Source organism: Conger conger, chromosome 8 (genome assembly GCF_963514075.1).
Source record: "Conger conger chromosome 8, fConCon1.1, whole genome shotgun sequence".
NCBI lineage: Eukaryota > Metazoa > Chordata > Actinopteri > Anguilliformes > Congridae > Conger > Conger conger.
In genome coordinates, this window is record NC_083767.1 from 22,292,937 (window position 1) to 22,319,537 (window position 26,601).

Consider the following 26,601-nt stretch of genomic DNA (forward strand, 5'->3'; position numbering starts at 1 on the left):
ATTAGCCTGTATTGATATCTGGGGCAATCCATTCTTCCTTCCACTTGCACAATATGTCCTGTGCACCCAGCTTCCACACAATCCCAAAGCATGCTGGATCCAACTCCATGCTTCACAGAACAAGGTGTTCTTCTCCACAAAGGCTTCACCCTTTTTTCTCCAAAAGATACTTTCTTTGGTGGTGGCCAAAAAGTTCAATTTTTGTTTTGTCAGTCCAAAGCACATTGTTCCAAAAGGCTTCAGGCTTCTCAATGTTTTATTTTGCATACTTCAAACAGTATGAATACGATGTAAAAAATGAAAATAAAAAAGCTATCTTTCTTTAAAATTTGCAGAAAGGTCTCATGTTCAGGTTTGCTTTCGATCACATACAGATTCATTGTAACCCAAAGGTTCATTGTGCCCAGATTTCTGCACCCCATTGTATGTAGTGCTTATGAAGGAGATATAAGTTATGTAGGACTCTTCAAATAAAGACATATTAAATGTGATATTCCACCATGTGTTGGTAGTGGGATAGTAGTGTACACCCCTTGGTTTTGTCCGTCCTTACTCTGGTGCCCTCATAACTGCTTGTGCTTGGGCATGTGAGTTCATGCTACCAGTGTTTACTCCAGCCGTTCAGTGGTTCTTAACTCGGCGTCTTCTACCTCCCCAGCTCTGAACGAGCCCACCATTGACTACGGCTTCCAGAGGTTACAGAAGGTCATTCCCAGACACCCGGGAGACCCAGAGAGACTACCCAAGGTAAGACTCAGGCCGGGGGTCAGAAGTTAAAGGGCAGGGGGGTGGGGCATCACATCAGCCACAGGCAAGGGCGAATTTGAAATCTCAGACAGAACCCTGATGAAATGCCAACACGCTGACGTTATTTCCTATGAAATCGTAGAATTATACTCTAATGGATGCCTTATTTTGTGTTTAGTAATTTTGTCATTTCATATTAGCTGTATTCAGGATTAGTTCTGTAACACTGGATGTAAGCAGTAATTACAGGCTATTTATTTTATTTATGTACCGTGATATGGTAAGAACTTTCCTAGTAACAGCATATTAGCATATTTGTCAGTGCTTTAGGTACATGCCACATGTGAGCATTTAAAATATTTTCAAAGTGCACAAAGAAAGTGACCAAAGAAAAAAAAAAAAAATTGATGCACTGTCAGAGATTGTTGAACTTCTATTGAGAATACACTGTAATGCGCTGAAGATGTGACACATTATGATCAATATATTGTATAATACTTGTTACACTGCATCAGTTACTTTCACTGTTTTATGCAGTATGTTCATATCTGTTTTTGAAATATAGAAACTCATTTGCATTTTAAGGTGCATTATTCAAAATGTGAAAGTTGTAATGAGCCATTTTTGACACATTTTTAAAAATAGATTTTGGATTGAAGCGGTGGACTTCACACTGGTTGTCCGCACTGTCGAATCCTTGGCAAAGCTTGGTTGATTTCTCTTCATTTCAATTGGAGCCGGATGCGGATCACGAACAGGCCCCTGACTCACCACTGCGCAAAACGCTCGTGGCTCTAGTGCCCCAGGGCAATGGTCCAACCCCATTTCCCAAAACATCACATCTGCTCCGTTAACAGCTGGTTATGCGACACAACGCTTTTCCTTTCCTTTGAATCCAGGCACAAACTGTATGCAGGTCTGAGCCGTGCTGTCCACGTGGATATAAAGGATGTGAGGAAATGAAGGGAGCTTTAAGGGAGAGTAAGGTTTCAGCTCTCTGCCCTCCCTAACTCCCCTGACCTCTCCTGGTCTCTCTGACTCTCTCTCACGTGCAGAGTCGTGTGTACGCGCACAGTTGGAACGCGACACGGCCTCCCACCCTCTGCCCTCGGCGCCTTACCGCCTAGTTAGTATGAAAAGATTATTTTCCACCTAAAAAACAGGGCAGCTAAGTGAGTGAGATTCCGTTGGGCAGAGAACTGCTGTAGGAGGCGATACAATAAGATGGGGACTGACAGTTTAAAACAGCTGCCAAATTGAAGCCATTTATCAAAATCTGACATCTCAGATCCAGTCACCAAAAAAGCAGTTTGTTTGTAAATTGATACTAATAGCAGACATACATTGTCTGGCCCCTTTGAAGCCTCGATCTGTGGCAAAGGAGAATATTCTTATCAGTTTTATTATAATTTTTTTATTCACAAGAAAACTCAATAAGAGATTGGATTTTTTTTTTTTCTCCCGGTCCTTCGAGCTCTGAGTTATCGACGCGGCTCGCGCGTATGAATAAGTAATCGGCGTGAGCGCCAACGATCTCGAAGCGGATGCGGCTTTCAGTGGACCGCTGCTTCCCGGGCTGTTGACGTGTCAAGACAAGACAAAAGTCATAGGCGGCTCGGTGCGTCTGTCCATTACCGTTCCCGTCAGACGTCCTCGACGCTCCCCTATTCTCTCTCGAAGCCGGATAGACCCGCGGGCACACGCTAGCCCGTCCCGGAGAGACGGCCGAGCTGTTCCAATTGAACTGGTGCTGAGTTATTGAATTAAGGCCGGGTGGCTACAGGGAGCTAGCCCCTGCACCCCCCACCCCCCCCCCCCTCTTCTCTTTGGAGGCAGGGCGAGAGACAGAGCATTTTGAGAGCCAGCTGTGCTCAGCGATGACCTTTGTGGGGCCGGTCCATATCGTGTTTGCCTTTAATTTCATTTCCAGTCCACCTTGGCTGCAAGTGGACGGGTCCCACTCCAGATTTATTGAAAATATGGATCTGATTCAAGACCCCCTCCTCCATAAAGGAAACGGTAGCACATTTTACTGTGAGCGGCAAGCCTTCTATCTGAGCAGTCTGAGTTGATTGTAATTTAATGTGAAATGTGGTCATGTAAACAAGACAACAGTATGAGTGAAGATCCCTGTTAGATTGATTTAGCACTACCAGACATGCTCAAAATTTGCACTTCATTTAGATGTTCACACTCATATTTTTGCTCGCTCTTTCTCCACACACATCCGGCCACGCACACTCACACACACACATGCAGACACACACACACACACACACAAACACAGTGCTTTTCCTGGATCTACCCTCTGTGTGCTTACAGGCTGCCTTAGGGCTGTGTGTCTGGTGGAGAGAGTAGACTATGTGCCTATACCTCTCCTGCCCAAAACACCAACCCCATCCCAAGCCTCTCTGGATTGCTGCCAGGTGGCTATGAGACCCACCAGGCAGATGTCCCACTGCCAGCTGGGCACTGGGCACCAGAGACATTAGGCTCACCCCTAATCTTTTTGGGGGGGCAAAGGCCTCCAAGAAACAGACTAATTCAGCCCTTGGAAAATATCCACATCCCCCATTTTTTTTGTTTATGTGGTTTCACTATAAGCATACATGCACACAGTACATGCCACACAATGTACACACACTATCTTTCTGAGGTTTGTATTACCTGCACAGCTGGTTGCAGAAACCTGGAGGGAAAGTGAAAGCCCTCATTCTTGCATGTGCTAATAATTGTAGCACTAATTGTTCTTTTGCTGCAGAAATCTAAATACACTCAGTGAGCACTTTATTAGGTATTTGTTAGACTTATTTTTTAGGCTTATTAAGTCTTCTGTTTCTGTATCTGCAAACCACTGTTATAATGTGTGGTTATTTGCTTTACTGTCACCTTTCTGGCAGGTTTGACCAGTCTGGCTCTTCTCCTCTGACTCTCTAATAAAGACAGAGTTTCTGCCTGCAGAACTGCTGCTCACTGGATGTTTTTTGTTTTTCACACAATTCTCTGCAAACTCTAGAAACTGTTGTGCGTGAAAATCCCAGGAGATCAGCAGTTTCTGAGATACTCAAACCGCCTTGTCTGGCACCAACAATCATCGCATAGGCAAAGTCACATTTTTCCCCCATTCAGATGGTTGATGTTTACATTACCTGAAGCACCTGACCTGTATCTGCATGATTTTATGCGTTGCACTGCTGCCACAAGATTGGCTGATTAGGTAATCAAATGAATAAGCAGGTGTACAAGTGTTCCTAATAAAGTGCTTAGTGAGTGTATATAAAGGTAAAATATCAAGTTAAAAAATCTGTATTACCTCTCCTCCGACAGCCAGGGCAGACTTTACGCATTACATCGCCTGTGTTTTTGTGGCTGATGAAGACCTCTTTTACTTTCAGGCCATTGCTCGGACTGACAGACATGAGTTCATCTTTCTCAATTTCTACACCACAGATTTTGAATTTGTACTGCACTAGCAAAGTAACAAATTATGTGTAAAATGTCTAATGGTAACATTGTAAATGTGATATTGTTGACTCAAAATTACAGACACAGAGCACAGCACATTTCTTTTAGTGTTGACATTTTTATTTTTTATTAATCATTTGTTTATTCAAAAAAGGATTCCCCTAAGCTGTGATTGGAGGAACAGGTTTCCAAACCTCCAGAAAAGTAGTGCTATCTGCGCATTGAGTAGTTCTGTCCTTATTGATTGTTGTACCTTCCCCTAGTGGGCACAGGTCTTGCTTGCTGTTGGCCTGTGTGAAAGCAGAAGCAGGTTGTTCCAATCGTAAAATAAGGCCAGTTAAAAGCAACACATGGAGCACCTTGCAGGCTAAAGGGCAACAGGGTGAACTTGTACAAGCCTGTCTTGTCAACGCAATCCTGGGTTGTCCCTGCATGCGGTACATATTTACTCTGCTGAATTTACTCAGTCCTATTATGTGAATACGTGTTATTTGCCTAATATCATACCATTCCTGAGCTCTTATCATTTCCAGGATTTGTCTATGCAGCTTAACTGACTGTGACCATGGCAGAGGGGGGTAGGCAGGGCATCAGCGGGATGACAGAGACGGTCCCTGTGGTGAGTCGGCACAATCGATCTGCATCTCGTCTGGATGGAATGTTGAAGGTTGCCATAAACAAATGAGGTTCCACCGGGAGATTTTTTCGTCTTCTGCAGAAGGGTAGAGAATGAGACCAGCCCATCCAGGTGGCATAATGAACCTCCTCTTCCTCAGGGTGTATTGCACATGACCTGGGGAGGCATTGTATCTTATGTCTTTGAGCAAAAAAGGCTGCAGGTGATTCATCATCTTTAAGGTACCTGTCCAAGGGCTCCTATGCATTGGCCAGGGGTTCCACAGTGTCCCGGAGCTCAAAACGGAGGAGAGCTATCCTGTACTTAAGGAGCCAGAACACAATGAGAAAAAGGAGAGAAAATAGAAAAAGGAACATTAGGAGGTGGTTGTCTGAGGTACCAAGCCATAGGGAGCGACAACCAAGCCATAGGGAGCCAAGCTTTCATTGACATACATGGTCCCCCTCATCTTTGAGTCCACGAGTAAAGACCTAACGTCCCAGCAACACATTCAACTGTACTTGAGGTCATTTTTCTGCCATACAGAATGCCCAAAAGCTATGGGTCAATATTTCAATTGAATAGTTTTTATTCCTTGAGCTGATTTATTTTTTAAACAGCTAGATTGACCTTTTTATTTTGGTCAGTGCTTGTGCTCGTTGTACATCATGGCTCGGGAACACTGAGCATTGTTCAATCAGAGCCTTGGGCTGTGGTGATGGTTGAAACCAAGTGTGCTTCACTGAAACTTATCGGAAGTTTACCTCAAAGGGGATCTTTTCCAATATACAGTATGTCAGATTAGAGCTGGAAAATAAAATAATCCCAAGTAGTTTCATTGAATGTGTCATTCACCCTCAGGCTCTAACATGCAATCTAACGTATTGAAGTCAAATGTGTCCATGTAGGTAGCGGTGAGTGATATCTGAGGGGTCAGACTTTGGGTCCAGTTTATGAGCAATACTATCGCTGTGCATTCTGGCATTTCATTAGTACAAGTACCTCCTAAAGTATAACTGCACCTTAACCTGCATAATTTTCTCAAATAGGATTGGCTAAGACAGGGAAATGTAGAACATCCTTTTGGGTCATAATATGAAATTCCTGGAACTGGCAACCAGCAATGTACAGCAGCTGACAAACTCATTTGCCAAAATTTTTGGTTGTGATCTCTGCATAGTCAAACACGCTACATTGAGCTATCCCACCCAATCCCACAGAGCACTTACTTATTTTAAATTATTCATTCTTTCATTAGATCTCTCTGGATTCTAATAAGCCATTTTATGACAATAGACTTTCAATAGCATGAATGTCATCATTGCCTTAAAAACCTGAGATTAAACTTTCAAAAGCTGTAATTAGCACGTTGCTAGCTATGTTGATTTGATTAGCTGAAGCTTTTTTTTCAATCTTAATTTCTGGAAATAGATTTTGGGCCCAGTTTAATTTAAAATGGTGCACAGGAAATGCAAAAAGTATATTTCAGTATTTTATGCCGTGTTCAGACAACTTCAGACCACTGACAAGAATCTAAACTGGACAGCAGTGATTGTGGAGACTGCATGCATCAATATTTTACTCTGAGACGTCCGATTAATTTATCGTCCTGTGGCAGCTGAGGTTTGTGGCTGGTTTGTTTCTTTTTTTTTCTTCTCTATTCCAGTATATTACATTGATGCTGGTTTGGACCACAGACAATATTTTAATCTTTGTAACTGAAACATTTTCTGTATCTCATAAGGGCGCCAGTCAGATAAACAATGCTTATAATTATGATGGAACTGCAGGTAGCAACAAAATATGTAAGAAATATAAAACGGTGCTCCTTTAAATGCTGAAATTTTCAACTGAAAGACAGTGAATATAGCAGTTGCCTTTCATTTCTTACAGGATCAACTTTGACTGTGACTCTACAAAAGTTACAATTAACCCTGTGTGCATAGCTGAAGTTCAAGGGAAGTCAGGGTGGGATTGGCTGGCCCATGGGTTGGTTTGAGAGTGGATAGATTTGTACCTACATAAGGAGGCATGCAGCGGAGCCATATCGGGGAAACGTGTGGGAAGATCCCAGGGACCCTGAGTGTCAGGGACCCTTAAAACATGGTTTAATTGAGCCAGGATGGGGTGGCCTGGGGTGGTGGTTCCCCAATGTGCAATCTTTTCATGGGTCCAAAAATCCCTGGCAGCACCCCTGGATGAGTCTGAACAGCGACGCAAAAGAGAAATCACGTAAGCTGCATGACCACTTAGCAAAGGTGACAGCAGGAAGGTGCAGACTGTAGAGTAACTGATATTCTTAAACACAGGAGCAATCATCCACTGGTGTTTTGACACTGCTTCTTGGCTCATTCATGCCTATTAATAATATCCAGTGTCCTTCGCACAGTTCTTAGAACATTGCAATGCTGACACCCAAAACAATGGGAGGGCATATTCTCAGCAGAGGTGGTTGTCAAGCGGGGCAGAAATGATGATCCCGGCGTGGTAAACCGGCTGTCACGAGTCGCTCAGAGGGAGGCGGAGACTCGGCGGTTCCTCTTGGCGGAGGTGCGGGGATGTGATAAGAGATTATGATGATAACGGGGAGTTGGTGCATTAGGCTATTGATCGGCCCGGCTTTCGCGGGCGGTAAAGCACCGGCGCTTTGATTGCTGGCACTTACCCTGACAGGAATCCGATGGCGCTGTCTCTCAGTCCCACAGGACGACAACCGGGGGGTTGCGGGGTGGGGTGTGGGCAGTGGTATCCCCCGACAGTGGGGCCCTAACCTCTCAGCCAAACCCCCCCTCAACCCTCCAAAGTTCAACGCTAATGGCGTTCTTCATATCGCAACTTGTTTGATACTATATCTTTTATGCTTTAAAATATTTTCTTTCATTGCTTTACTACTTTTATTTATTTATTTTGCTAAGCACAAGGGATTGTGTATGAGATGTGATATATAAATAGAGATTGATTGATTCTAGTATCTCTTAATGAGGTGACAAGTGATAATGTTTTTCAATTATTAAGCGGATTTGTTAAAGGGTGGATTTGGTTGTCTTTCTGGGAATGCGTGTTTTTGGAACTCCTTTTCTTCCAGTTGTGTAATCCAGTGACTGCAAATGTTCTGACACATCTATGAGTACAGAAATTAGTTGTCCCTTTGGTGAAAGTCCTGGTTAACGAGGAGACAACTGATGGTAATGTGGAATTTTGGAAGTAATGAGGCAAATAGACGCAGACACACACATGCATGCATCCATCCACAAATGTACTCATACACTAGATAACACATAAGCATGCACACTCACAAAGGCACGTACACATCCATCCACACATGCGCTCATTCACTAGCAAACACATAAACATGCACACATACAAAGACACACACATGCACACTCACACGCACACACACATCCATAAACACATGCACTCATGCAAACTCATACATGCACACACATACGCATGCATGCAAGTACACACACATACACGCCTACACACACACACGCAGGCGCACCCAGACACCCACACACATCCATCCACTCATGCACATGTAGTAGCAAACACATAAAGAAACACACATACAAAGACACGCGAACACACGCGTTTGGCCAGTTCTGCTTCCTCTGTCATTATCCAATGGAAATAGGCCAAGAGGCGGGTCACTGTCCATTGAATACAGACAGCGGCGTGGAGTCAAGAGGCAACGTGAAATCAGACATGTCATCGGCACGGGAGGGCGGAACCGCAGGGCGTGGGGGGCGGGAGCCCGCCAGAGGCACCCGAGGCAGGGCACCGTAGCCGCTAGGTGTCAGAGACATTAAGTAACTTCTGTTTTATAATGGAGATTAATGAAATCAGCCTGCGCCAGCGGAGTGGGAGGGGGGGGTGAGAGGGGGGCGAGTTAGGGGGGAGGCGTTGCCGGGAGCGTTCAGTGCTGGGGGCGGCACGTTGGCAGTGCCAGGCTGTGACAGATTGCCTGCCCGCTGCGTATGGCAGAGCACTCAATAACAGAGCAGGCGGGGGGAGGGGGGGGGGCAGGAGGGGGGTTATGAGGTTGCCATGCTCTGGAAAATGTCCCCTGTACCTGGGTGATGCGAGTCCCAGTCCCAGTAGGTGGCTGGGGTGATCCCAGTGGCAGGTTTTGGGAGTGGGGGTGGTGAAGGGTTGGGAGCAGTGCAGGCCCCGTGGCAGCAAGGCATGTCGAACTGGAGACACACAGGTATGGCTGCCATGTGAGATTGCCAACAACTCCACAGAAATACAGCATACTGCCAGGCCTGAAAATGTCCTGGAAAACAATTAGTTGTAGTGTACATTTTTTTGTGCAATGTTAAAAGGTAGCAAGTTTAACTGTTAAAGTCTGCAAGGTCCCCCCTTGCAATATTACAGGTGTTTGTAAAATAAAATGTCCTGGAAAATACCTTCAATCCTACAATATCCAAGTGTGGGTGATTTTTAACTCCTTAATGTTTTTAGATGTGAAGCACCTCATGGATCCGAGATGTCACTAACTCATTCACTAGCTTACTAAGTAAGCTAGTCTGCACCTAGTGGCAGTTTAAGGCATTGCAGGTGCTTTGCATCTATGTATGTGTCCTTGTTTCTTGATTCATTACATTATTGGCATTTGGCAGACGCTCTTATCCAGAGCGACGTACAGTTGATGAGACTAAGCAGGAGACAATCCTCCCCTGGAGCAATGCAGGGTTAATGGCCTTGTTCAAGGCTGTGCAAATATTATTGTGGCTACACCGGGGATCGAACCACCGACCTTGCGGGTCCCAGTCATGTACCTTAACCACTATGCTACAGGCCGTCCCCTGTATTCTGTATGTCACAATTTTAGATTTGTAATCTATCAAGTGCACATTTGTATTCAAGGGTATTTTAATACATTTTGGTTTCACCATTACAAAACTTACAGCATTTTTCTACATAGCACCCACATTTTACAGCTGCATAATGTTTGGGACAAATGGCTTCACATGTGTTTCTGATTAGTCTGGTGCATTCAATTGCTTCCTCCTTCTTTTTTTGCAGAAAAAGAGAGCTTTCAGTATTTAGGCACCTCATCCTACAGCAAACCAATGATCGAAAACATCAAAGGAGCTTTTCAAAGCTAAAAAACTAGAGTATTTCATAGGTTCTAATGCAAAAGACAAGCTAAGCTTAGCGTAGAAAAGTATTTGTTTCCAAGACACTTACATATTTGGCTCAGGTCTGATATACAACAGGACAGGACGGTCCTGCTGGCAAGGAATTTGGGTGACATGGAATACCATTCTGTGAGTCAGAATAGCATACAGTAGCTTGTGGTATACCATAGCATAGCGTGGTTTGTAGTGATGCTGCACGGTAAATGGCAGATAAATAGAATACCTTGGTTTCTGATTGGACGTGCCTGCGTGCAGAGTGCCTCCAGAACAATGGAGGGGAGAAAGAAGGAAGTGTTTTCATGTGCGGTGGGAGTATGACTGCGGGAGAGCTCTGTGCTGCCCGGGGGGAGAGTGTTGGAGGCAGGGATCTGGGAAAGGGAAGCGAGGCTGTGATTCATCAGGTCCGAGTTCAATTTGGGCAAATGTGAAAATGAAAGGTAATGAGGAGGTCCTTGTTGGAGGACTCAGATTTTTACAATGCGTTAATAATGGGGTAGCACCCTCCCCAGCTGCTTTGTACTGAAGAGACCAACTTCCCGCCCTCCTCTCTTTTGCTCTCTCCCACTTTCTCCCTTTCACTCCTCCTTTCTTTACTGTCACTGACTGTTCTTCCTCCCTCTTCCCTCTCTTTCTGACTCCAAGGCTTGCTGTCATACTTTCTTTCTCTTCCCTCCTCTCCGTTTTGTTCCCTCGCTCCCTCTTGCCTTCTCTGTTGCTCTCTTTCTCCCCCTTCTCCTACCTTCGCTCTCCCTCCAGTTTCTCCCTCCCTCTCTGAGCTCTCTGCTCCCCCTGCTGGACCCCCAGTGACGCTACAATACCCCAGAGACCTCCAGCTTGCACACTCAGGCTCTGTGACTCCGAGTGAGCACTCGAATGATTCCGTCTGCCTAGCTCCATGTCTCCATCTTCTTTCTTCATCATCTCTGTTATTTCTCTTGCTCCTCTCTTTCTGTTTCTCTAACTCTTCCTCTTTCTCTCCCTTTCTCATCCCCCCTTTCCAATAAACCTATTCCCCTGTACCTCTCCTTTTTTTCTTTAGCTTTTCCCCTCATCTCACTTTACTTTTCCCGTTCCCTGCAACTGTTTACTTTACTTTCTTTCCTTCTCTCATCCCCTCTTCACAATAAACCTAGTCTCCTGTACCTCTTCTGTTCCATCCTCCTTTCCTCTTGAGTCTTTTTTTAACTGACCACCATCCCCCCTCTTTGGAGGACCTCTTTATTTAATGAATAAAAAGAAAGACAGTGAACAGAATAAATAAGCAAGATTGATTACAAGGAAAAAAGACATGGAAACGTGGGTTAAAATTAGCCAAAATACAAATCCAGATTCCCGAAATACGTATCAATAATCTTTCTGCCTCAACCACTAACAGTGAATATCCCCCTAGCCCTCCCTCAATCCCAAACCAGTGCCCTGCAATCCTAACTCCACCTCCTCCTCAGTCTTTCCTCCTCCATCTTTCTTTCTTTTACCCGTTCCCGTCTGTACTCCCCCACCCCCAGTCATTCTGGCTGCCATTCGCAGTGCATTTAGCGCTGAAAGGTTATTTATCTATTTATCAGGATTGTTATGGTTATTAAGCAGCAGAGCTAGTGCTCCAGCTCTAAAGACCCCTGCTCTCCCGCCCTGTTGGGCCACAGAGGGCCAGATTGGACGCTTCCTCCCGTGCGTGGTGAGAAAACAGCCCGGGGCAACAATACACTTAGCTGAGGGGCGACGGGTTCGGCGGGGGAAACTCAATAAACACATGCGCCGCTTCTATAATAAGCAGCCAGCTGAGGACCTGAATCGGAAACACCCAAGGCGGTCGGAAAGCGCTAATAGGACCCCGCGTCTTCAAGCTGTTCTCCTTCAACTGCTGCCACAGCCGCTTTGGATGGGCATACAATCACGCAGCCCTCACGACAAGAGACAGCAGTCCATCGCTCAGCGCAGTTCCAACCGTTAGTTAAGAATTTATTCAAGGTGTGAATTATCCATGTGTAAATGGCATGGTTTAATTTTTTCCACTTATTTTTAACTTTAACCCCCTTATGTATCACATGTTTTCTTAGCACAAGCTTGAAAATGGCATACTATTTTTGTTCTAGTAAAAAAGTGGTACTTTTGAGTGGTAGCCAGTAGAGTAGCTACCACTCTAAATGTTAAGTTAACAAAGTTACAGATGCTCAAACACAGTGAGAAGCTTTTTTTTTCACTGAAAATATTTTTTTGAATTTAAGTGGATACAGATGCTCATGGCTACGTCTGGTGGGCTTACAGTATAAACACAAGGAACCACAGTAAAAACACTGGACAAATCCCTTTCAAATTTGTTGACAATATCACCAAAAATGAGCTTTCTGCATTGCTTTTTCTAAGGTGTGTCTAGGTAGGTTTCTAAAAAAGAAATTTAGAGACTCCAAAAGGACACATGTGGGTTGTGTATGAGGTGTAAAGTACTATAGATTGCATATATTTTAAAGTACTATAGAAACGTCACTCCTGCTGTCAGCATTCCCCTACCTCTTCCTTTGGTGTGATTTTATACTTTTACTGTGTTTTTATAGCGCCTTCAACTTTACACTCAGTATGCACTTCATTAGGTATTTATAATATATTTTTTTTTGACTCATTAAGTCTTCTACTGCTGTACCCTATCCATTTAGAGGTTTGAAGCATTGTGTGTGCAGAGATGCTCTTCTGCAAACCACTATTGTAATGTGTGGTTATTTGTGTTACTGTCACCTTCCTGTCAGCTTTGACGAGTCTAGCCATGCTCCTATGATCTCCCTCATTAATAAGGCATTTCTGCCTGCAGAACTGGTGCTCACTGGATGGCTTTTGTTTTTCGCACCATTCTCTGCAAACTCTGAAGACTGTTGTGCATGAAATCCCGGGAGATAGCCACACCCTGCTTTTACATTTTCTACTTCCTGCGATTCATTCAATCACATGGTTTTAATCTGCATTTGAATCAGACCTGGGTCAAATATGTAATTATTTTGGATTCAAACACATTTCTACACATTACTGAGCTTGTCTGGTGTTTTGGAACCTATTAAATAACTCTACTCAAAAACTCCCCCACCTTATGGCTAAACTGCACCAGGCAAGATCAATCAGAAAACTAAACTTTTATACTGTAACTTTCAAGAATCAGTGTCAGTTGTACTTCAATGGCAAGCAGTGTACATGAAAAAAGGCTACATTTTGGACTTTATTACTGTAATTTCTTTTGTTTTTGATTGTAAAATACACTTTAGCTGCAGTCAGGTGCAAGGTGAAGGAGACAAAGTAAAACAAAAGGCAGACATCTGTTTCCTGTGGCATGTGTGCATGGTTTTAATATCTGTCGTTCACGCATATGAAAACCAGATTGCAACAATTTCTGCCAAAATAATACTATAAAAGCCTTGCTGCAATCTCCTCTTACATGCATGACGTTGCTTCACAGTGAATGTGTCGGGAAAAAGAACAACAGTTGCACAAGTTAATGCTTTATGTACAGCTATATGGAATTTTAAACAGGTGTGTTTTGTTTACAAGGCGTGAGTGCAAGGATGAAGTTCAAAAGCTTTTCTTTCCCTTTCTTTCCTAGTCCCCCCCCCCCCCCACATACAACTCTTTGGTGGCACTCGTGCATTTGAAACATGGGTGGGGTAGGTCACTAATGGTGTGTTTTGGGGGGTGGCTGTGTTTCAGGAGGTGCTGCTGAAGAGGGCAGCAGATTTGGTGGAGGCCTTATACGGAATGCCCCACAACAACCAGGTACGTGGAGGTTAAAAATTATGCTGGAACATGTTGTCTGCTACAGTAAGGCATGAGCTGACAATGCCAACATGCTTGTGTGCTTGTGTGTGTGTTAGTGAGGAGGGGGGGGGGGGGGGGGGGGTCATTTGGCTCAGCTTAAAATATTATTAATAAACATCAGAAACATTTGGTTCTGCAAAAAGTTGTAGCCCCAACCTTGGTCTAGCTGCGACACAGTGGCTGCAGTGCTCTTCAGATCTTATCCTGGAGAGCAGCAGATTCTGAGGGCTACTCAACCCTGGCCATAGAGGGCCACCGTGTCTATAGCCTGTTGTTTAAAACAGGCACTTAGCCACGCAATCCAGCTAATCATTGTCTTTATCGAGGCAATTTAGCTCCCCTCACCAGCTGTGAGAGTGCTGGCGGATTAAAGAGAGCCGGATTGCACTTCTCCATGACCAGTTGAGCCGAGAGAAAACCACGTCGACGGTCGATGTTAGATGTGCCGCGATGGCGTTAAGTGGCGGTGTTAAGATCGTTAGCATCGCGCACTTGAATAGCCGTGGTACCATTTTACTGTACGGGCTCAGGCTCACCGTGAACCAGGCTAGATATTGTTCAGATGCACAGTCCATGCTCTCAAACTGTTAGTAGTTGTGAGAAAAGGTAGGTCACAGTGATATCATAGTGGTCAACCATTTTAACCCCACATCAGAGGGGTGGGGTTAAAATGGGGTACCGAACAAAATGGGGTCTGTGGGGGATGTGATTTAAAGGGACTAACAATTTATTTTATTTTATTTGGGAGCATTTGGGCCAGTCTTTCTCTGTCTTTCCACTCTTTTTCTCAGACAGAATTGACCTAGCTTTACAAATGCCAGATGGTAATGGAGATATGGGCATGCCACACTCACAAAAGTAAAAAGTGGAAAGAATGTAAATTATATTCTTCGTAGAAATAAAAAAAAAAGATTCTTAATGCTTCCCTGTTGCCCCCCCCCCCCCTTCTCTGAATTTCAAATTCAAATAAGCTTTATTGGCAAGACCACACATCAGCATAGTACTGCCAAAGTCATTGTTGAATTAAAACAACAATAGTTCCTCTCTCTCTACCAACTAACTTTTAACTATAAATTACGAGAAATGTGGATTATGCGGATGCCTTGGAAAGTGATGTTACGTGCATCTTTTGATCTCAGGGCATGTGATATGCTATTAGTGGTCTGAATTATGCCAGTAAAGGCAATTTTCAATCTCAAATATCTCTCTCCCTCTGGCTCTCTCTCTCCCTCTCTCTCACTCTGTCTCTCTCTCTCCCTCTGGCTCTCTCTCTCTCTCTCTAGGAGATCATCCTGAAGCGTGCAGCAGACCTGACCGAAGCCCTTTACAGTGTCCCCCGTAGCCACAACCAGCTTCCCTCCCTGACCGGCTCAGCTGCTCACTCCGGCATGATGGGGGTCAACTCCTTCAGTAGCCAGCTGGCTGTCAACATCTCTGAGGCCTCGCAGGGTGATCAGGGTGAGTGAACTCACATGCCTCACACACTCCATACTGACCACTGGGCACCAGGGTTAGCCAACTCACACCTCAACAAGGAACAAGAGTTAGCCAGCCCGGACCATACACACTCCCTTAATGCCACAGTAACCAGGCTCCAATTTTAGCAAGCTCAGATCTCATACACTCCCTTAACTCCACAGTAACCAGGCTCCAGGGTTAACAAGCTCAGACCTCATACACTCCCTTAACTCTACAGTAACCAGGCACCAGGGTTAGCAAGCTCACACCTGATGAACTCCCTTAACTCCACAGTAACCAGGCTCTGAGGTTAGCAAGCTAAGACCTCATACACTCCCTTAACTCCATGGTAACCAGGCACCAGGGTTAGCAAGCTCAGATCTCATACACTCACTTAACTCCATGGTAACCAGGCACCAGGGTTAGCGAGCTCAGATCTCACATACTCCCTTAATTCCACAGCAACCAGGCTCCTAGGTAAGCAAGCTCAGACCTCATACACTCCCTTAACTCCATGGTAACCAGGCACCAGGGTTAGCAAGCTAAGATCTCATACACTCCCTTAACTCCACGGTAACCAGGCACCAGGGTTAGCAAGCTCAGACCTCATACACTCCCTTAACTCCACAGTACAGAGCAGAGAGTAGAGTACTGTACAGTACAGTAATGTTGTGCAGTAGAGTAGAGAGGGTTGCACAGAGCAGTGGAGAGTTGCATTGGGCGGAGTACAGAATTGCTTTTGGAAGTGGAGTTGTGTAGTCAAGTGGTCTAGTGTGGTGGAGTACACATTCATAGTACGGAAGCTATGCTGTTCATAATGAGCAGTATCGTCTCTGCTAGGGAGGCACCTGTGAGCAGTCTGACGTAGTGAGAAACAGACTGTTGGTGCTCTTAGGTTGCAGGTGCCGGAGACAGGTTCGGGTACGAGCCCCAGTCTCTCCTTCCACACCTCATTGCTCCTTAGTGTTTCTGTTTCACCTCTGCCTGCTTTTCACATTAGCTGGCAGGCAAAGGAACACCTTCTGGATTCAATGAGGTCATGGGAAATAGGCTACAGCAATCATAAACGTACATCATTTCCTATTTATATGCCATAAAACACAATGCCAAGGTTGAGTTTTTTCCCCCAGTGTTATTTTTATTATGATTATTTGTGTCCCTTAAAATTACACATACTGAGTAAGTCATCTTTTAATTTTTTCTTACTTCTGAAGCACTATAAATTTACAAGGAATCAAGCATATTCCAGAACATTAATTAATGTTCTTAGATCTCCAGAGTTAATAAAGGCTCTGAATCTATTCAAATTTCACTTGATGTTTATCCATTTGTCTTAATAAACAAGACTAATCTTTAAGATAAGTTACATTTATTATGCATTCTATTTGTAAAAAATAATTTACACATTTGTGCCTGATTTATAGAAAGTTTTGAAGAAAATATAAGCTATAGAAAGAGGATTTTCTGTTACTAGAAGAAACATATTTGAAGAATTATTGTAGCAAGACAATTATGTTTTAAATAATCAGTATCACCAAATTCTGAACAGTCATCACAACTTTCTTGGCACCCCAATACTGGCTCCCAATCTTGTCATGTCAAAATCATGCATAAACATTACAGTTACGAACTACGCAATTAAACACTTTGTCACCAGTGACATAACATCCCTCCCATATTATGAACAGCATTTGCTATAAGCTGGTTGTAATATTTATGAAGGCCAATATCAATAGTATGACACATTATGTTGCACTATACATTTATTTATTTATGACAGATGCATGAAACCATATTCCTGGGTGTGAATTGTAAAAAATAAGAAAGAAATAAAAAACATTAGCAAATTGTTGTAGGTGGAAAGTCCTGGGGTCAGAAAGTAAAAGTCCTGCCATGTGTTTGTACCAACCATGAACTTGACTTCACTCATTAGTTATACCACCCGGCTGAAGAACTGTGCTAATTAGCAAAATCTGTTTGATTGAAACAAAATACTGGGGGGGGGGGGGCTTTTACTTTCTGAACCTGGATTTTACACCTCTGCGTGTTTTCATCCGAACGCCAATAACCGTCTGCTGGAAAGACCGGCAGCAAAGGTCCTCAGCAGCAGAAAAAAATCTGCGAGCGGTAAAACTGCCACACAGACAGATTCGCTGCATACCGGAACAAAGATCTGCTCTTAATTACACTTCTGCCCCCCTTCCCAGCAGCTTTTATACGGCGTGTCTCCTCTGCCCCCAGGCTACTCTCGTAACTCCAACAGCGTGTCTCCCCGTGGGTACGTGCCCAGCTCCACGCCCCAGCAGTCCAACTACAACACCATCACTTCCACCATGAACGGCTACGGGGCAGGCATGACCAACCTGGGGGTCCCAGGGTCCCCCGGCTTCCTCAACGGATCTTCCGCCAGCTCTCCGTACGCAAGTAAGTCCCGGCACCATGCCACGCGAGGTGGAGGATCGGGGGGGGGGGGGGGTTGGGTGCAAGGTTATTTTTGTGTCCTTGGAGTTATAAGGTTCTATCTGTGTTCTGAGTAGTCCTGAGATATTGAGCTTCAAAGCTAGCCCTAACACATCCTAACACACAAAACTGAAATGCAGGGCAGTTCAAAAGGATCATAGTTCATAGAAAAAAATGACAGACACCCTAAAAGTACTCTGAATGTACAATATCACAATCCTATCTAATTGTCCTTTAAACAACATACTAATGAAGCCAATTTTTGTCAAAATTTCAGTTGGAGCTGTTTAATTCTAAGGTGTCGATTTTCTATTTCAAATATGGAGGAAAAGAGCAGTTGTTGTTGTGAGAAGTGCTTGGCCTTGAGGAGTTTCCAGATACTGGTCAGGGAGATTTGTGGAAAATGGAGGCTTGTCTCTTCATGTTAGAGAGAATCTGTTTTTTTGTAACCAATTCATGCAAGTTCATGTTTTGAGCTTTCACATTACTGTGTGTGTGTGTGTGTGTGTGTGCGTGTGCGTGCATGTGTGTGAATGAGTGCGCGCTCACATAAGTTGGACGCGAATTGGTGACACATTGCTGCAAGTTTGTGAGTCATCTCTACCGCAAACAAAACACTTTAATCCATCCAGCCTTTTCAAATTTACCAACAAATAAAATGTCTTGCTGTTTTATTTATTCACACAATGTTATGAGCTTGACAGCTGCTGAAGTGAGTCTGTCAGAACACAGGGAAGGATGGGAAGGAAGGTTGAACATCCTCCAAATACACAACGTATGAAAGCAGCCTCAGAGATGGAATTGATCGATGTGAAATACATGGGTGGATTTGCACATCTATACCAAATATTTACAGCACTATAACAATCACTACTCACACTCAGCGACTACTCTCTTATAGTACACACAGCTATGGTGAGCAAAGATGACATAAAGCATTGGAACATGTAAAGATGCGGCAGTCAGGAAGGCATGTATTTGTGTTACAGTGACTCTGTTTCCATATGTTGCGTATTTGCACATCAGCTCTTGCTGCTGACTGTCACTTTTTTCCGCATCCCTTTTCTCTCAACTCTCACTAATTAACATCTTATTAACATCCACATCGCAATTCACACTGTGGGCCAAGGCTAGTGCCCAGATTAATGAGGTACAGTACACACACTTTCTGTGCAATAATTATTATGGGGGAGCATGATACCATTATAGTGGTAATAATACTAATATCAATATTAAAGGACATGATATAATTATAATACTACTACTACTACTACTACTACTACTACTAATAATAATAATAATAATAATAATAATAATAATAATAATACAGAACACAGTAAGACTCATTCAGCAACACAGCACATATTTTTATTTTGAATATTATCAAATGTATGTTTTCAGTGCTGTCGCTTGAATGCGTTCCTACAGTTCTACAAAAGTAAATTAAACAACATTTACTTTCCTCATATATTCATAGTTAAAATATTCTCCACTCTCTGTGTAAAAGTGAAATAGCAGACATAGTTTCAGATCTTCTAACAGTTGGTACTGAGAATAAACAACATTAGCACTTTCAGATGTTCATGCAAGTGTGAGGTTATTGAATACATCTTCAGTAAGATTACAGCCATGGCTGTTGTGGATGTCTGCGGCGAGTTGGAAACTGGCGATAAGTTGCCAGCTCATGTAGGTGCACTTTTTAACTAGTTTTGAATCGCAGTCAGATTGATGCAGCTGCTACATACTCCATTCTCTTTTTCTGCATTTGGTCTTCTGAATTTTTCCCTTTTTTGCCCATTCATTTAAATTCATATTAGGTCACTGGGTCATATTTAACAGAAATATATGTATTCTTTTTGGTCACCAATGAGCTCATAATGTTGTTTCAGAAATGTAGAAATGTAACTTGAGTTACTTGAATTTGTTAAGAGGCTACAGTCCGCTTGACTTAAAACTATAGAGTAAATGTTGTCTTTATAAAGTCAATTTTAAACAGGATGGGAGTTGGCTGCTTTTAGAAACATACTCGCATGAAGAAAGAATTGAACCCATGCTACTTCTTTAAAGGGGGAAGTTATGGATCAACTTTGTAGCAATGATAGCGCAGACATTTTTTCCCCAAGGTCAAACGCAACCTAAGCACAATCCACCCAATCTGACACTCATGGCTTCCCAGCCCACAGGGCCGCTGTCAGGGGGGTACAACGAGGAATATTGTCCCAGGCCCTGGGCCTGGGGGTCCCCCTATCTGGCTAAATTGTGTGACAATTTTGTTTGGGGGGGGGCGGGGGGGGCAAATGCGAAGGTTTGTCCCGGGCCCTGAGAATCCTAACGGCGGCCCTGCCAGTCCATGTCAATCTTACGAGCCATCTCTGTCTGCCTGCCTGTCTGTCTGACCTGCCAGTCTGTCTGCCTCTCTGTTTCGGTCATCCCATCCAGCTCTCCGCTGGGATCACCTTCAGTTTCTAACTCCTCCTCTCTTCCTCTTTCACGCCTGCTGGCCTTTTCTCATTTTCTTCTGTCCATATGATCTCTATGCAGTCAAACAGAAGAGCGCCTTCGCCCCTGTCGTGCGGCCACAGACTTCCCCGCCCCCCACCTGCACCAGCACCAATGGGAGCAGCCTACAGGGTGAGCAGCCCGCCCCTTTCCCCGCCCCTTCCCAGGCCAGCCCATCACAACCGCTCCATAAAGGCAGTCATTCCCAGCCACAGTTTTTAGAATAGGATTCCCGGATAGCAAGCGACTCCGGACCGGATCTCTGCCGGTACCGGCTAACTTTGGGCCAGATTCGGGGAATATCCGACTGGGGGTCGCTTGCCGTCTGGGTTGGGGTATGAGACTCAGGGTCATGCTGAGGCTCAGAAGTGTTCTGAAGACCTCTTCCTCTATCCCCACTTGTTCAATTTACAGTCACAAAATCTGAGGCAAGTTTTTGGGAGGTCCCCTTTCGTGACTCACAGGATGCCACCCGGATACCTGGTTGTCCCCATATGTCAAAGTTGATCCATAACTTCCATTGAAATTCAGCTGATCATCACCAATGTCATGGTCTTGTTTTGCACAGGAAAAAATGTGTAGTTTGAGACACCAAGAAAAGCTTGTGTTTAATACCTATATGCAAAAAAATAATATGCAAAATAATTCAAATGCGAAGATAATTTTACATCAGAAGGCAGACATGACAGTTTACTAATCTAAGATGCTGTCAAAACTGCAGTGTTCCTTCTCCCTGGTTTTTATTATATACATTTCATCTAATAAGATGTTATACAAGGTTTGTACTTAATTGTAGAAACTGGCAAAATGATGAGGTTGTTTGGACATATTGATGCTCCTGCAGATTAGACATTTCTTCTCAACAAAAATACTTGAAGCTTTAAAAATTATCGCATTTTTGTACAATTCACTAAAGATCTTATGACACTGTTCCTGGAGATCTACCATCTTATAGGTTTTCATTTAAATCCTATTTCAACCCATTTCATTTGGCAACACTGGCTCTAATTAGCAGTTCAACAATATCTCTAGCTGTCAAATGCGGTGTGCTTTATTCGGGTTAGAGTAAAAACTGATACGATAGATCTACGGTAGATCTCCAGGAACAGAGTTGGTTACCATTGGGATAAATAATGAAATTATTTACTAAAAATCACATTCAGTTACTTTCTTACAAGAAAGCAAAAAAATTAAAATACATTATATACTTGACATTTTACCCAATAAGACTGGTGCAATAAAAATCTGCATATTACCTCTGCTATGCAACTCTACAGACTTATACCAGTTGTAAAGTTTTCATTTCAAGAAAAAAGTAGCCTATATTAATAGTAATGTATTAATGTAAAAGCTTGCTTAAATAACTAAAAGTGGCATCCTCATTATTTCCTTCTTCCTTATGCCGATATTTTCACACTATGAGTGTGAGTTTTAGAATATCATTAGTAATGTACATTTATTGGGACACTGTAAACAACCATCTCTGTCAAACGACCATCTCTCTCATGCCTTTTTCATACATGACTTTTAATCACTTTCCAGGATCTGGGCAACTGGGCAATTTTTTGAGAAGTGTACGGTATTAGCGGTCCATGTGTGTACGGCAGACATTCTATGTCTGCCCTTTTCACAATATTTCAGAACAGATCAATGAGAGTGGTCAGAAATAAGACATAATAATGAAATATTTTCAAACTTAGGCTTTTTAACTTTTACTTGTCCTTTTCTTGTGTTAATTTTCTTTAAAATAATACAGTAATTTCTAAGAGGAAAATGGTGATTGTATGCCATTGATAGTGGAGTAGCTTACAATGTTGATCACAGAAGGACAGCTGTAGATGTATAGCCATTCAGTGCTTTCCCCATATATTCTTATAATAATTTTTAATGGAATATAATTGATATAACATTTCAGCTAGCTTTTCTCAAAATGACTTTAGTCTCGTTTACTGCTCTTCACAATAAATGGGGAAGTAAAGCGGATGTCCCATTGAATTGCATTTCCGGTATACTGCTAAATGCTATGCTAGTGCATTTCATCATAGACGGCAGCAGCGACAACTTCATATAAACAAACAAAGCATTAAATCGTTCTGCAACCACAAAATTACAAGGCTCCATATCATCAGCAAAAGATCGACATGCAGCTTTTCACATTTGAAAAGAAATATCATAGTTATAAACGCCCGGTCAGATTTGTGTACCAAACACGACAACAACAAATTAACGTTATCTGGCCAGTCTGATGGGATGTACCAACACATTCGCACCATGGGTTTTCTTTTTCCCCAATAGCACTTGACATTGATTGCAGGCTACAGATTGCGCAAATGTATCTTAGTTTATGAATAGAAATCCCATCGCATCAAGCATATAGCTATGGACTTCAACCATGAAACTTGAATCCAGACTTTGAATCCAGACTTCAATGCTACGTAATTTGCTTACATTTAGCTTTTGCCTCTCTATGTAATAGGGAGCAGTATACCAGAAGTATCGTTCCAAAAACATCCGCTTTACCTCCTTATGGTGTCATACATGTAGTACACCTATATGCAAACCATATTTAAGCCTGATTCGTCAGGCTTTCAGTCTCAGAATATGGTATTTTGTGGAACTGAGATACAGTGTTAATCCAGAATTCACAAAGATTTGTGAGGAAAGCATGCTCATTTAAGAGTTCATTTAAGTTCAGTTCAATAATAGTTTTTTCTCCTCAAATGCACAAAAGGTTCCCTTTTGAACTATATGATTGCTCATTAATGTGGGAATCTTGAGACTGAGTACACACTGAGTTCACTCAGATTGAAAGAAACAGCATTAAAAGACAAGCGAATACAGAGATATAATAAAATAAATATCTATTTGCTAGTTTGCATGATGAGCGAGCTTGTGTTACTCTCTCCTGAGTGAACTAATGTAAAAGTTCATAGCTGGGTCAAAAACAGAATTGTTTTGGATTCAAATACTTTTCTATGCTTTACTGAGCTTGTCTGGTGTATGAAATACTCTCTGGTCCTCTTGATTAGCTCAACTGCACCAGTCAAGATCAAACGAGCACAGAAAAGTATGTGAAAACAAAACAATTGCGTATTTGACCCAGGTCTGAACATTTACAGTACTTTTGCTTTGTAAGCTGACGATTGGGTCTGGTCTTTGTCTTTCAGCCATGGCTGGTCTCATAGTCCCACCCATGTGAGGGCGGATGGAGCACCACCTGGCTTTTCATCCTAGATGATGGACTTCAGAATCACTGGCCTCCTGAAATCTGTCAGACCGCCACTTTCCAAAAAACAACAACAACAAAACCCACCCACCACCCCCATCCCACGGAGGAACATCAGACCCACAGAGACCCGGAGCCCCCGAAAAAGACCAAAGGACTGAAGCTGCCCCGGGATGCGGAACTGCACCGTCATCGCAGCTCCCAAGCCCTATTAGGCTTCAGTACAGGAGAACCTTGAATGTCTTCACCCTGCACCTCCGCAGAAGGGAAACAAAGAGAATCTGAAACATTTCCACAGGGCATTGTGGGGCAACTCACCCAAAGCCTCGCGAAGTCAAAAGAAATGTATTAAAGAATTACACGCAGGAAAATGAAATCACGTAGTAGCTCTGCTATCTAAATTAAATTTAAATGTAAGAAAATTAAATTTTAAAAAAGTGCAAGAATTCATTTTCATATGTAATGAAATCCGTTCCTCGGATCGGTCGCACGTGTCAGGCTTTCGCAAAAGGGCAGCCCCTTGAGCTTAAGAGCCCCTGAAGCACGCTGAGGAGAGATGTTTTAAACGGTAGCAGCGTGGTTACGAGATGAAGAGTACTCAATCCGAGGTGGCGCACAGGCTAGTGCGTAGGTCGACCAGGTCCCTCCATGCCATTCGGGTCCTGTAGCTGGAATACGTCACTTTCCAATGATGGCAAAATATAGTCATTCAGTCACTGTGAACAAAGGGAAGCGTTTTCCATAAAGCTTGCCACTGCTGGTCAAGGAGGTAAGGACAAGTTCCTGGAAATGCAACATTCACTCCTCTTTCCTTGACAGTTTCCACACAAATGATAGGTCACACTTCGTCCAGCACATTTGACTAATATTAATCAAATGAATAATACACTTAATATACATTTAGTGAAGTTTACTTTTATCCATTCATTACAATGATATGAGCTGCTGCTTCAGCTGTCACTGGGATCAACAAATAATGTGTGAATTATAAATAAAGAGACTACACTTGCTGGAATTTAAGGACAAACCACAAGGTAAAGTGATTGAATAGACTCTTTTCCCCCTGTACTCTGACGGTCTGATGTCATTTTATTTGATTTTATTTTTCTTCTTTTTGTATTGTAGCTACTGAGTTTTTGATTCAATTTCCGTGATTGAGATACATTGCAGATTAATACCAGCAACCGCATGGTCACCTCTGAGTATGTTTTTTATATGAAAAGTGTGTGTTTATCATATTCAGAGGGTAACGTAGTGCTTTTCGGGGCTGTGAGTGGGATTGGTATATGCTGTAGTTGACCCTCCATACTTACCCTTGTTAAAAAGTAATATATGTTACAATATAAAATCCAGAATATAAGGAATATATTTTAAATATTCAACCACATGCACTGCATATAAAAAGAAGAACGATTGCCAGTTTCATCTTTTTAAACTTATGCAACTATCATATATTATACTTTACATCTACATATCTTGTAAAATATGCACTGTATTATTATACTAAAATATGGCAATTAATATATTCTGTGATATATGCAGCATACTTTTAATTGAATAGAATTACGATATATTCCATAATTTGGATTGCATGTTTTGACATATGGTACTATTTTATAAGGGTATGATGAGGGTCCCATTTTAAAAAGGGTTTATTGATAAATGTTTGTCTTTTGGCTTTAGTTCCTGCTCTTCAAAAAAATGGATCACATTTGATTGATAGCAGGGAAAACCCCAAGCATTTGGGACCAATAGATTTGGGAGGTGAAACGTTTGCAAAATAAACCACGGCCCAAATAGATTTGTTTCCTGGTTTGTGCATCTGTAGAGTTATATCCAAGAATGCTTTCTGCAATTTTGGATCACACTTAGGCACCGGGTTTATCGTTCAACTTCTTATTGTGCTTTTTTGTATGTATTTATAAAGTATGTTTTGGGATTTCTTTGGTGATTTAGGCCTGAATAATAGCAGCAAAATATATGTAAAACACATTTGATGTCTTAATACCTTTTAGATATTGTACAAATAAACACAAAACAACAAAAAATCATCCACACAAAACTTTTGTAAAAAACAAACTGAAAGAAGTCCTAAATCAGATCAGATCACCCCTGGTTTTTTAAAACAGGAAGCTCCATCTCTTTTGTATAAAAATGATTTCCGATACTATATTTAACTTTTTTGTATACAGCAGTTGTGTTTTTTCCCCCCTTGCTCCTCTTCTTGTCTTCTGTGTATTATTGTGAAGAGTGTATAATCATAGTTATTTCTTAATGCACTGTTTTAGTTGGAGCACTTATGAGAGCAATGCATCTTAGCAAGCAAAAAAGACATAAAAGAAAAAATGTGTAGGACAAATATGCACCAATATGTTTTTGAGGTACTTTGCCTTTATGTTTGCTCATCCTAAGGGAGACTCAGCTTTTTTCATGGGGATTTTATAATTCTAAAAATGATCATATTGTGTTCCTCCATGCAGGGTTCCATCATCAGAGGTTATTTTCATATCAACCATGTCACATAATCAAGCTTAGTGCTGAACGGTGAACTTGTTTTTGCCATTTATGCTGTAACCTGTGCTCAAATCTACATGCTGTGTTTGGCAAAAAAATAAATATCATGCTTGTATTGAACATAGCTCCAACATGATTGGTTCAACTTCAAACCCACGCACGCCTCCACCTCAAACCGGAGGGGCTCATGGGAAAAAAGATGGCAAAGGTTGAGTGTCCCTTCAAAGCGGAACTTTTGCATTGATGTTATCGTTGTTGTGGATGTTGTTATTGTCGTTGCACACGATTCTGTATCATTTACTTATGCAATTTGTATTACTGTAATGCAAGCAACTGTCACTCCACATTATTTCCGTGGAATAGTTGAATAATGAAATAAAAGAACAAAATATATATAAATGGATGCCTTACAATACACCATGTTCCCACACATTGCAATTGTTATTGTTTGCCATTCTCAAAGAATAAGGAAAGAAAGAGAAAAAAAAACTGCCCAAAACATTGAATTCCAATGGAGTAGTATTGGAAGTAAAGAATAATATACAAAAGTATATTTGAGGTGATTTGTACTGCATATATACATTTTAACAGTCCTGGCTGAAAAAAAGTCAATAATCACTGTCAGTTTCAGTGATTATTGAGGCAGATTTCCATAATGACTAATGTACTGGGGGTGT

At 42.4% G+C, this 26,601-nt stretch overlaps 1 protein-coding gene across 1 annotated transcript in view; it reads left to right on the forward strand.

Moving 5' to 3' along the window:
* Positions 1-26,251, forward strand: part of LOC133134746 (transcription factor COE3-like) — a 132,023-nt gene extending 105,772 nt beyond the window's left edge. The window contains exons 11-16 of the mRNA XM_061251099.1: positions 659-747; positions 13,660-13,725; positions 15,051-15,225; positions 17,467-17,649; positions 20,227-20,316; positions 23,352-26,251. Of these exons, the coding sequence (XP_061107083.1) occupies positions 659-747; positions 13,660-13,725; positions 15,051-15,225; positions 17,467-17,649; positions 20,227-20,316; positions 23,352-23,383 (635 nt within the window). The 3' untranslated portion in view covers positions 23,384-26,251. The remainder of the gene's footprint in view (positions 1-658; positions 748-13,659; positions 13,726-15,050; positions 15,226-17,466; positions 17,650-20,226; positions 20,317-23,351) is intronic.
* Positions 26,252-26,601: the final 350 nt, after the last annotated feature.